This window comes from Oculina patagonica, chromosome 4, assembly GCF_052425735.1.
Source record: "Oculina patagonica isolate OP01 chromosome 4, crgOcupat, whole genome shotgun sequence".
Classification (NCBI taxonomy): domain Eukaryota; kingdom Metazoa; phylum Cnidaria; class Anthozoa; order Scleractinia; family Oculinidae; genus Oculina; species Oculina patagonica.
The window spans coordinates 9,484,507-9,497,037 of NC_135761.1; the positions used below are offsets into that span (position 1 = coordinate 9,484,507).

The 12,531-nt window shown below is 38.0% G+C and overlaps 1 protein-coding gene across 1 annotated transcript; it reads left to right on the forward strand.

The window, feature by feature from the left end:
• The first annotated feature begins 6,428 nt into the window (after positions 1–6,428).
• Positions 6,429–12,146, forward strand: LOC144649466 (uncharacterized). Its single transcript, XM_078508954.1, has 5 exons — positions 6,429–6,610; positions 6,726–6,817; positions 9,067–9,196; positions 10,531–10,769; positions 11,970–12,146. Exons 2-5 carry the CDS (start codon positions 6,739–6,741, stop codon positions 12,077–12,079), a joined length of 558 nt encoding a protein of 185 aa, XP_078365080.1. The 5' UTR covers positions 6,429–6,610; positions 6,726–6,738; the 3' UTR covers positions 12,080–12,146.
• Positions 12,147–12,531: the final 385 nt, after the last annotated feature.

Sequence of the window (12,531 nt, forward strand, 5' to 3'; positions counted from 1 at the left end):
TGTAGGGATATCCAGCATTTCTTTGTACTTTTTTTTCATCGCTTTAAACTATCAACTATTAGTAAGAGACCAATATTTTGATGCAACAGATCAGAATCACTTAAAAATCTTGAACCATGGCCAGCCAAAATTTAAGTTTCCGTGGACGTTTATCGGCCACGCGCAATCAATGTCACTACTCACGCCTTCCATCTGGTTTTGTATCCGTATCGTCTTCCTGCATGCTCGCTTCTTTTTTCACTGGAAAATTTCCTTGTAGTACGAAACATGTGTTTTTATCAAGAGAGGATGTAATTACTGACTATCTAGATAACTTTATGCGATAGCGGTGCTTTTATACATTACGAAATAAGCAGCAAAGTTTCCGTTCGGGAAAGTTAACTCCTTGCGAAAGTTACTTTTAAATGGATTGTGGAAACAAGCGGACGCAGATGACTTAATGCTTAAGGAAGCGGGAAACAGCAAAAACAAAAGACACAAAAGACATTAGAGAAAATAATCGAATAGAAGTTGTATTACCTTCGATTACTTTAAAAATGGTGTGCGTTTGTTTTAGTGGGAAATAACAGACTAGCATCAGCAGTCTGTTTTTTACTGACTCTTTCACAAAGCTAAACACAAATGGCGACAATTTCTAGCTAATTCTTTCAGCGGTTTCCTCTTGCTATCTTAAAATTTGAACCATTTCTAATTAAATTAATGACAGGCAACACGTGATAGTCAAAGATACTGTTGCTTTTTTCCTTTCACCACTTTTTTCCACTTTAAGTTATTTTCGGAAGTGATTGCGAGTGATGAAAACGCAGTGACAAATTACAAAATTGACCAAAAAAAAGATGACCCCGGGGGATGATGACCAATATAGGACGATTGATTTGAGCCACGTACTCATTTTTAATCGGGAAAAGAGGACACAAGAACCAGTTAAATGCGTACTTTCACAGCTTCTTAAACACCACCAACAGAATGCTATAAAGTTAAAGTTTAAAATCCCAAATTGAGGGTTATATCGTCAATAAAATGTGGGTAAATATAGTATAATGTTTTGTTTTAATCGCGTCTAATGAAGTTTGTGTTAGTATGTTAAAACATTTTAACATTAAAGATATAAATTGGCGCCGATAGACACCAGACATTGTGATGGTATCCTAGGTTACTTTAAGGGAAATTAGCCACGGAATTGTGTGTAATTAACTATGTGTCTTTTCCAACCTTCTTATTAACGTTTGATGTCGTAAGTAGCAAAATGGCTTTTTTCCCACGGGCTCTATACGTTACATCCTTCTGTCGTAAAACGGACCAGTGAAATTTGCTGGACTGATTTTAAAGGCTACCTCCTCTCAAAATTTTTGGCAAAGGCAGTGAGTGTACGACAAGTATATAACTTCCGGATAAAATAGAATTGGGATTGTTCACGAGATTTTGCGGTTTGTTAAGGAAAACGCATAGATAACAATACTTTGCTTTTAATAACATCATTGACAGGAAATATGCAGAATAAAAATGCGCTGAGGCGAGTGCCCTCGAAAGACTTCAAAAGTTCAACAGTAAGAGAATAAGAGAGGAGATTACTGTCTTTAATTATAGCCAATAGAGTAACAGCTTTGTCGCATAGTATGATTTAGTATGATGATCGCATAGCATTGATTTTTTGTGTGGAATTTTTGGAGTTGGCGAACGTGAAAACATCGAAAAAATTGGAAAAATTAAAATCTGCCAACAATTTATTCCATGCTTCCTTCTGTTGAACTTAATTGGATTTCCATTTTCTTGAGATTAATAATGTAAAACAGTACAAGAGGCACTTGAGAATTTGACTCGAAAGGACGGTTTGCTGTCATCATTATGAAAAGAGCCCCTATTGAAGGTACTAGAATCTCATCGATTTGAAGTGACCAATAACCCATTCTAAAAAAAGAAGTTAACCGATACAAGGATTCTGGGAAAATATGTTTATTATACCAGGGACTTGTTATAACGGTGTTTTGTTCCAATAGTGTCTTACTATTGCAACTTTGGCTAAGCTGAAGAATATCGTTCAATTCGTTATACCAGGGACTTCGTTATGTAAAGTCTATAAAGGTCTATAAATGGTTTCGTTTTATCCCGGGGTTTAATGTAGCGGTATTGGAATGATTGCTTCGAGTTCTGACAAGTATTTCTTGTCATATTATTCCAGCACAAGTAACCGTACTCATGAAATAAATACCATGAATGGTAATAAACCACGAAATTTTGAACTATAACGAAGTCCTCGGTATAACGAACGATACTTCGGAAGTATTATTAAAATATATGGGGAGAAAAACCTCCAATATGACAAAACCTCGTAATAGCGTGCATTTTCTGCCAGCCCCTTGACCCTTCGTTATATTAAGGTTCCACTGTACGAAGATCACTTCCGTGGCATTTATATAAGATTACTTCCTCAGGTCATCGATCTGATACGAAAGGACACGTAAATAAATGTTTATGTCTTATACATAAATTATAACATCAATTCCTTATTAAAGCCGTGTGCCAGGATTCCAAAGAACTTTTTTTTTAGGTTTTCGTTGATATTCCCAGAGATTCTAAAATTATCCTATATGTTTACCTTGTCAATCACCCCTCAACTTTAATTTAGCAACCATGTCAACAGGTGCTGTATAATTCCAGCCAACTTTATTGGATTTTAATTTTCTTAAAAGTACTTGATCCACGAGGCTGTTCAGCCGTGGAAAGGTCGTTTCACTGGTTTAGCTCGTTTTACTAGAAGATAAAGATCGTGACGATAATCGTCTTCCTGAGTCAAACAAGAAAGGATGCCAGAGGTTCATCGTGCTTTCTTTAGTTTCTTGAGAGTAAATATATCTTATTAGAAAATTTGTAGTGGTATTGCTGTCAAATATTTGTATTGTCTTGAAGTGATATATCAAACACGAGAGACAGTGTCTCATCAGGATATCAAAACACCGAGTAGAGAGTTCAAATTCGAGGTGTTTGGATAGCCGATGAAACACTGTCTCTATTGTTTGATATACCTTAACAATTGAAACAAAAACTATGGAGTAAACGGAGAAATAAAAGCGTAAATGTCTATGCTAATTAAGACCGGGTATCAAAACCTCCTTCACGGTTATGATTTTCTTTGTTTTAACTCGATGAATTGTTAATGAGTTTGAGGAGTATTTGACAAAACCGCAGGGCGAGTCAAGACAAAAAGGACGAATAAGGACGATTGTACGCGATACTTTTCATTTTAAAGCTTTCGCACGATGATTTTCCCCAGATCTTGATTTTAAACCGTGTTTGATGTTTTTGCAAGGTCAAAGCCAGATAAGAAGATTACAGATAACCTGTTAAACAGGTCTCCTACTGAGTGTAGTTGTTTCGCCTTTTTATACTCTACCGACAGAGCGGAGTTGGATTATTAAGCGAAGAACCAAGCTGGTCCAAGAAAGCGCGGGACAACCGTCTTGTAGAGCAGCCAGGATATCGGTTTGTTAACTTCACATTATGCAGTCTCGTCGACAGGTACAATCAAATATGCAGTGTTCTGATCTGCTCAAATTTAATCGGATTAAAATTTTCGAAACAAATCTGAATTAAGGCACTTGAGAATACAGGTCAGTCCACTAACGAGGCCTTAGCTGTCAAAATGACGCGTTTTGCTATTTGGGACGTTTATTAAACAGGGAGATCATTAAACAAAATACTCTTCTGGTGAAGTAAAATGATGTTTTGCCTTGTTACTGCAGTTTTCCCCGCCGCATTTTAGACCGGACGAGAAGTTAAGTGGAGTACAGCTCTATGATGAAAACGCAGAAAAATTTCTGCCCTCAACCTTCTCAGTCAGGCGCAGACCACTTTGCAGTCATACTATAATTATTATGTTTGATTGTAAACAATCCTTATCGGAATTCATTAAGCTTTTAGTTCAGCTTCACACACATGTTGACCAGGGAAGAAAAACGGCTGAATGTTTTGAAGACTTAAACAGCCTAGCATCTCATATGTCACATAAATCAATATTTAGGGATATTCTTAACTTTTCAGATATGGTAAAAATTTTAAGAGTGAAACTCTAGAGTGTTCCTTAGTAAAAACCAGAATATGTATGGAAATTCTGGTTTGCGTCTTGAGTCTGTTCACATGCAATTGTGCCAAAGCCATACAGATAATAGGGCCAGATAATTTCTTCTTATCTACTAAATGTACGTATGTCTGTCAAAGGTTTTCTATATTACTCATGTATACAAGCGAAAATCATCAACCCTAATTAAGGTAAACGGTCATCCGGACAAACAATAAGATGTGCAATGTTCTTAACTTTGCGAGCATGCGAGCACAGCATTTCTCTTTGCGAGCCGAAGAGCACTGCCAAAAGTTAGCCTTGAGAGCAACCAACACTTGTCAAAAATCTATCTTCGCTAAAAACCGAGCATGCCAGCATTTGTTAAAATATGCTAGCACGAGCAAACGAGCACCCACTAAGCATTCTGAGTAGAAGAAGATTTTGCGAGCACTAAAATTTTGAAGGACCATTCATGACCCCTTACAATCAGTTTTAAAAGCGTAAAATATATAAGTTCTAGTATACATAAGTAAAACCATACAAGAATACAAGGAAGAGGACAAAATGCTTTAGAGGAGGGGGGAGGGGAGTCGCCATCTGTCGCAGCTTGAGCAGATTATCTTGTCGCAGTGTATATGTTGCATTGTTCACACTGATAACATACACCATCCGAAATAACGCGTTTTTCCTGTTTGTGTAACCCTGTTGTACATGTGAACGAAGCTTGACACTTTTATAAATTCGGTCTGGTATCAAACGTCGAGGAAAAATCGCCAAGAGGTTATAAAAAAGGTATTTAAAAATCGTCAAATTATTTCCGGATCGTCATAAATTGAATCAGTCAGTGTTTACTTCTTGTCTGTGCGAGTCGAAATTTGTTGGAACAGTTAATAAAAGCTAGTAACGTCACCGGAAAATATCCTCAGTGCTCAATAAGAAATTTCAACTGCGGCTTAAGATTGCCGTTTAACTTTTATGAAAAGCGTTTAACATTAGTTATGAGTCTCGCAGATGTGCGCATATGCACTGCGAGATCTCGGGTCCTAGCGATCGTGTCACTTGTAAAGTGATGTCAAAATGCAGAGTGAAAAGACCAAAGAACACACTCGCGCACATAGCTGTAGTTACTAACACGAATTAGTAGAGCTAAAATGGAATAAAATATCTCCAGTTTTAACCAAAGAAAAGGAGCTATCTGTATGTCTCCATTTAGTAATGGGTGACGAAAATGGTCGAAAATGACACCGTATAAAAATGTTTATAGTCAAGCAAAACTTTGTATCTTTTGACGCATGAGTTTAGTAATTGGGTGAAAGTAGGTCTTAACAGGACAGAATTTGTCAGTTTTCTACAAAACTAAAATAAGGACTTACTGCAGATGAAAAAGGAGAAGAAGAAGAAGAAGAAGAAGAAGAAGAAGAAGAAGAAGAAGAAGAAGAAGAAGAAGAAGAAGATAAAAAAGAATTTGCTTTCTGTTGTCAACCCATTTGCGTTGTAGGCGTTAAATTAGTATTAGTAAAAAACAAATAACATTCGAAAGTATTTTTACTCCGCCTGCCTTGGCTAACCTTCGGTGTTTTCTCCGAATTTGCCTCTGCGTCAAAACGAGTCTTGGTAAGAGCCCTTCAAATAAAAATGATCGGAGATAAACGAAGGAGTAAATGCGTTGACCCATTTTCACATAAAAACACAGGTTAAAATTGCACAAGGACTTTTAAAATCGTGGCAACTCGGCGATGGTCTATTCTATTACAAAGTGTGCAATAAGCGTACTGCATATAAGACAAAATTAAATCCGACAGGAAACAATTGATGCAGCTTCAATCAATCATAAAATTAGTTCAACCTTATTCGCTATGCTGAAATACATTAGTGAGCTTTATTTCTATCGATCAAAGGCAGATATATCCTGTTTCCCACCCCAAGAAATCCTTTTCCGGCACTGTCTGCGGGCGTTTGTTTTCGATTTCCAAGCGGAACGCACTCATTTTTCTAACAGCAAGCGATTTCCTGAATTTTCCCGCAATCCAGCTGTTTTGATGCTTAATGCTTATCGCCAATTTTTGAAATGTTTCCCAAACGTTAACTTAGGAAATGATCGGAAATTAAAGCTCGAGAAGTAAACAGAACTGAGTATAAAATTTGATAGTTTCACTAGTTTCTCGATATTGGAGCTTAATTTTGTTACCACTGAGAAAATTAGATTTAATTAAATAAAATAAGGTTCTCCCTTTTTGGGACATCCAATATTACTGCTCAAATAAAACCGATTTCTGTTTGATTGAACGTAATAATGAGAAATATATTTCGTTGTCTCAAACAGGATATTCCCTAGCAAGTTAACAAATACCATGTCGCCGTGTTGTAATATCAGTCTTAGAAATAAATGTCAATTGCGTCATTTCACGACTTAAACGTTCGATGTAAGCTCTATACAAATGTGTACGTCGGCGAATAAAAAAAGGAGTCTCAAATAAAAAGAGCGTTTTGAGACGCCCTGGAATAAACCTTCCAGTATCTTCGAAACCTTTGATGTCTTACCACTGCAGGAGTGTAAGCAAAACTAATTTAATTCATTTTAATCGTGTTATGTTGATTAACGTTTTCTGTAGAACATACGCCTTTCGATTGTTCCAAATATCTGACAGTTCCATTTTTCTCCTCAAAGCTTTCTCCTCACAATGGCCAAGTTTATTTTGATCTTAGCTATAGAAGTTCTGATCTCCATTGTAATCATTTTTGGCAATGGCCAAAAATCAGGTAAATATAGTTCTTATTATTAATTTCAGCTTTTGATTATTTTGAATGTTTTTATGGCTCATAAATGAATTGGGTGTTGTAAGGCTTTTTCACAATGTTGCAATACGTTTATTCCTTTTTGTAATGGTACTTTCCATTTCAAGGGGCAAACTCGCGTAGTTTTCATGAAGCTAAGACTAAATTCTGTCAACAAAACAAGTTAGCCTCACAGATAACCTAATTTTGTTAAATGCGATAATCGATGAAATGTTCAATTATTCGTCGATCGTCGCTCTTTATGCTTATATTTCCTCTCAGTTTAAAGTAAACATATGATAAAAATTACTTTCAAACCCATGTTTACTGACAAAAGCGTAAAGAATATATGAAGAAACGGAGTACTCGAGTTTCGAGTGCAGTGCTCCAGTGAAAAGTGATTATCCAGTCATCTCCTCCTGCTAGTCACTTGTGAAGGTGGCGAGAGTCAAAATAAGTAGAATAAATAACAGAACGCAGACATGAAAATTTATTACTGTTGATTTTATAAAACAATCACCGAAGATTGCAGAAGTTAAATTTGATGGGCTACTTACTATATATAGATCTATTAAAAAGTGGAGCATTGGATAATCTATTTCCAGAGTTCTGATTCGCATAGCGACCGTTGGATATAACCTCTATGCCCGACAAACAGGGTTAACAAAGACAGTCTTTCAGTCTTTAAATTTCTCAAAAAAAATGAAAATAAATAAATAAGCAGGCAATTACTCTACTCGCGGTTGTTAGATATTTAGAAAATATTGGCCCGGCAATAAAGCAATCTGATTGGTGAGTCGTGCAATAAGAGATGATTATAGCCAATCCGGAGCTCGGTATCTACCATCTCATATCCAATGCATACTCGTAAAAAATTGTTAAGAGGAAATCCGCCAGGACCAGTATTATTGGAAAAATTATGTACCAAAACTATTTACACCTGAGCAAGCTTTGTTACGCTCAAATATCTATCGAAAGAAATCTTTTCTAACAACACCACCACGAAAACACATTTTGAAGTTCCGCTGAACCACTGAATCGCAAAAGATGTAGCTTTTGCCCATAGCTGAACTAAATTCATTCTAGACTCGGAAAGAAAACAGAATTGTTTCCACCTAGCAAACTGTTACTGCCCAAAAGAAATCTCTAACAACACCCACACGAAAACACTGAAGTTCCCGCGAACCCGACGCAAGACGAACTGCCCGTGAGATTCCACTGAACTCCGAAAATTGTTATTTCACGGTACTTAACCACCTTTAAGGGTAGGAAAAACGCAATAGGTTTTTGATTCTTTTTCTCGACTTCCTAGTGGATTCCGTCTTAAACATTCAGTCTTTTAATTATAAACACAAATTTTCAACAATCTCGGTAAGTTTTATTCTGGGCTTTACATTAGCACTTTTCTAGAAATTTAATTTCATTATTTATTCATTTAACAATGTTGGAAGAGTAACTGATACGTTTCTGTGCTAGTTCGGTGGCGCATTCATCTCTGATCCTACATTTGATGACCTAACTTGGCAGTAGACTACATCTACAGAGTAAGGAAAAACAATGAGGGGGGGGGGGGGGGGGGGGGGGGGGGGGGGGGGGAAGCTATGTTCAAATTCTCCTGATCCTCCCTGTTTTGCACTTGTACCGGACACCTCGGGAAAATTAAGGATTTTCGCACTATCCTCTGACAGAACATTATAGTCAAATGGAAGATATTACAAGTTTTTGAGGCTGTGCCTCTCTGAACAATAAAATTAACTATTAAACTTACAATTCTTGTGATCCTTTTCCCGATCGTAGCCTTGTTTAGTTATGTATCCTTCCCTGATTTACTTAACATCTTTTACAAGATTGCGTCCTACTGCCGTCTCGTACCGCGTGTTGGTTTTTATATAGATATCCCCCTAGGAACTTAGCATAACCACGCTAGGACTTAACATAATTTCGTGAACGTGCAAAACACTCCCCTTTTACCAAGCACGTTTTTCTTTCGCTGACCTTACCCCTAACTCACCCACTCCCCTAAACCTCCCTAATAGGCGCGCATAAATTTCTTTGGCCTCCTTTTCCTCTGCATAAAAATCACTGACCCTCCCCCTATTTGTACCAGCCCTTCCCATCCTCAAAGTAATGACTGGTCCTTTATAACGAAACGAAGCTCGCAGACTGAGACATGAACGTATAAAATTGCTAAAAGCTATCGTAATTTTAACCTACTGATTCTATTTCGAATTCAGCCGGGCAAACATGTGGAATTTCCTTCAGCAAGATAGGATGCTTTCAAGATAAAAGTCGCCCATTTCCTGAGCTGTTAATTACTCAAAGGAAAAACATTGACTGGAAAAACTGGAACGAATTTCTTGAAAGGCAAGTTTTTATAGATGATTTAGACATCCTCGTTATACAATGAGTGACTTCTGCTAACTGACATCCTCCTTAGGCTGACGGGGGGGGGGGGGGGGAATTCACATGTGAAAACTCGAACCATTGCGAGGTTTGTATCAGTTCAGTCGGGGGAATAAGTGCCAGTCTTGGCAAATCTTCCTTGAAGCACTCGAAGGATTTCCGAATTATTTCATCCAATCAAAAATTAGCGCGAGCGCTCGTATAAATACAGTCATGTTACTTAGTAACTTCTGGGACTGAAAACGCGTACTCAGTCACTTCTCAGAGAAGTGATGTCGCCATCGACTGGCGTTTCACTTAACTCCTTGTTTAGTCTTTGCTGGTACAGTCAACTCTCTCTTAACGGACACCTCTATAAGACGGACACCTCCATAAGGCGGACACCTGGTGATGGTTCCTGCCGTTTTTCAGTCATTTTACTGTAACAAAACTCTCTGTAAGACGGACTCCTCTCTAAGACGGAGACGGACACTTTGAAACCGCCAACGGAACACAAAATTATTTTTTAGTGAATATCAATGTACGAATAGCATGGTCACGCCTTTAGAATACCAAAATTGCCAAAAACAATCTGCTATAACGTATTCCTAAGTATATGGCACCAAAGAGGTAGTTTTCACTTGCAGTATTACCGTTTGTAATGAACAAACAAGTCACGATACTATTTTTGCTCCACTTTACAGGTTTTGCTAAAGTAAGCGACTCATAACCGGCGTGTATTCGTTGCGCATAGCCGTTTAGGTTTATCTTCTCAAAATTTCTGGTGTCACGTTACCTCGACTCTCTATAAGGCGGACACCTCTCTAAGACGGACAGTTGGGACCGGTCCCGATGGTGTCCGTCTTAGAGAGAGTTGACTGTATTATGAAAGCGAATACAAAGCCACAAGAGGGTACCGGGATGAAGTCGTATCGGTATGGAAGTCTGACCGCGCCAAAAAATCCATCAAAATGTCCAGAAACCGATTCTCATACTGAGATGACTACTTGATTTCGCATCGTGTTTACATGCAAGAAGAAATGCGCATGTGTTCTCTTCATCCCATGTCCAACGTGACGACGCCACCTGGGATTGATGCGAGATTTCGTACCGGAATGTAATTCTCGTTCCGGTGCAGCAACCGGTCGCCGGTATGACTCGTTCCGGTATGACATTTTTGGTGGTATCATGTAAAAGATTACACAGCCACTAAAAGGGGACCGGGTTATCTCTGGCTGGTACGAAAGTCCCCTCCCCCAATATTATATAAACACCTCCAAATTATTCCTAACTTTTCTAATTTGTTTTATCTACAGGTTTGTGTGCGACTGCGCCAACAAGACTGCTGCCGCTGGCTACAACTTCTTTGGAATTCAGTTTTGGGGTGAGTGCTGGGCAGGGGAGAACCCAGATGCCGTGTACAATTCTGACGGCCAATCAGATTCCTGCGTTGGTCGAGATTTTCTGCCATGTGACAACAATGCTTCGTCGAGCTGCGCGGGAAAGAAGGGCGTCAACTATGTTTATGTAATTGAAGACGACCAGTCCTCCGACGGTAAGGAAAAAAAGTTTTATATTATTTCTGTAAAGGTTCGCCTCTTCCAGTCAGTGATAAACAAAATCGGAAGAGTGCGCAGCGGGAGTCCGATTTTTTCATTTGTTACTCGCAAGTATTGTTACAAATATCACATGGTATTTGCTCTCGTTTACACTGACCTGAGGTTAGTTGTTCAAAGGGTGGATATACTAGTTATGGCTTTGGTTTTTTTTTTTTTTTTAACGCTATACACCGGAGGATAAATCACTGTCCAGTGGATATTTATTGAGAAGACAAACTGCACTATCCACTTGAAAATGATAATACCGTTGGATAGTGTTATCAACCTTTTGAACAACCAGCGCCTGGGTGTATCTGGATACTAAGTATATCTCTTTACACATTTTAACGTGTGTAGTGTAGATCTCCTGTATTTTTAGTAGTAGATAAAATATGAGCGGGAGATCTGTATGGGCGTTTACAATGGCGAGCCGATAGGCGAGCCATTGTAAACGGCCATACAGATCGGACGCGAATATTTTATTCTACTTGTGAAATGAAAACAATAAATAGAATGCAAAGTATTGTTATGCGATTCGGTAGAGATCTGTATGAAAAGTTAATGAATACTAATTAGCTGAGCAGGAGTTTGTATCAAAAGTTAATTCTATTGTTTGATTTGTATTGGGGTTTACAGTTGTGTACATGTGATCTGAATACTGTGCTGGGATTGGTTTGCACCCTCATGAATTATTAATGAATTTTACAACTAGTGTTACAGCAATGCATATAACGAGTAAAAATCTACAGCGATACTACACACTAAAATGTTGCTTAAGAGATTATTTGTCCACCATTTTTCTTTTCCGAAATGCAGCTGAATTTGAGCTATGTTTGTAGCTCTTATATGCAGTCAAAACGATTAGTCGAACTACACATAGAACCTGTTAATTAAACCGGTCGGTACAAGTACTTTGACTGATACAGTATTTGTACTTGTTTCGTGCGTTATTTGCACTTTACTAAGTAAGTATTTTTATTCGCTGGGTTTTTTTTTTTGTTTTTTTTTTTTTTTTTTTTTTTTTTTTTTTTTTTTTTTATATTCCCGGTGGGGGGGGGGGGTATATTACTTGAGAACACTACTGTATTGGCATAAAAAACTGTCTTTGATACGATACTTTAAGTTTTATTTCCATCGTTTGTTCTTTTCCTCTGTAGATTGTGAAGACCTGTATCCTTCGGAGTGCCAAGAATACCGCGAATATTGTGACTATTACGAACATATGGCAAACATTTGTCCTCGTACTTGTAATTTATGTAAGACTTAAAATAAAGATTCCTTTTGGAAAGGAAACAGGGTCAGTTTGAGTTCAGTTTTCTCGTAATGCCGTTACAGTGCGGACACTCGAACCATGAACGCCACGGCTTTATTTTCACTTTATTTGTACTTTATTTTCACTTATTTTGTAGTTATTTTTGACATTTTTCCAGAACTAACCAATCACAGCCGCGAGTCGAACAACGGTTTTTCCGTATGATTGACAGCTTATCTCCACATGAATCTCTTGCACGCAAGCTATTTATAGCCCCATCGTGGGAAAACACGACTGTTGCTGTTAAATGAAGATGGCTACATCGAGACTCTTTCGAACTGAAACCTTCAGAGGTTCACTTATGGTTTAAGTATCGATCTTTAGGTCTTAAACTGGAACGTCTCTCGACATAATTCGGAAATACTAGAGGCCGGCTTAGGCCATGTTCGCTGTAGCCTATGTGAAAT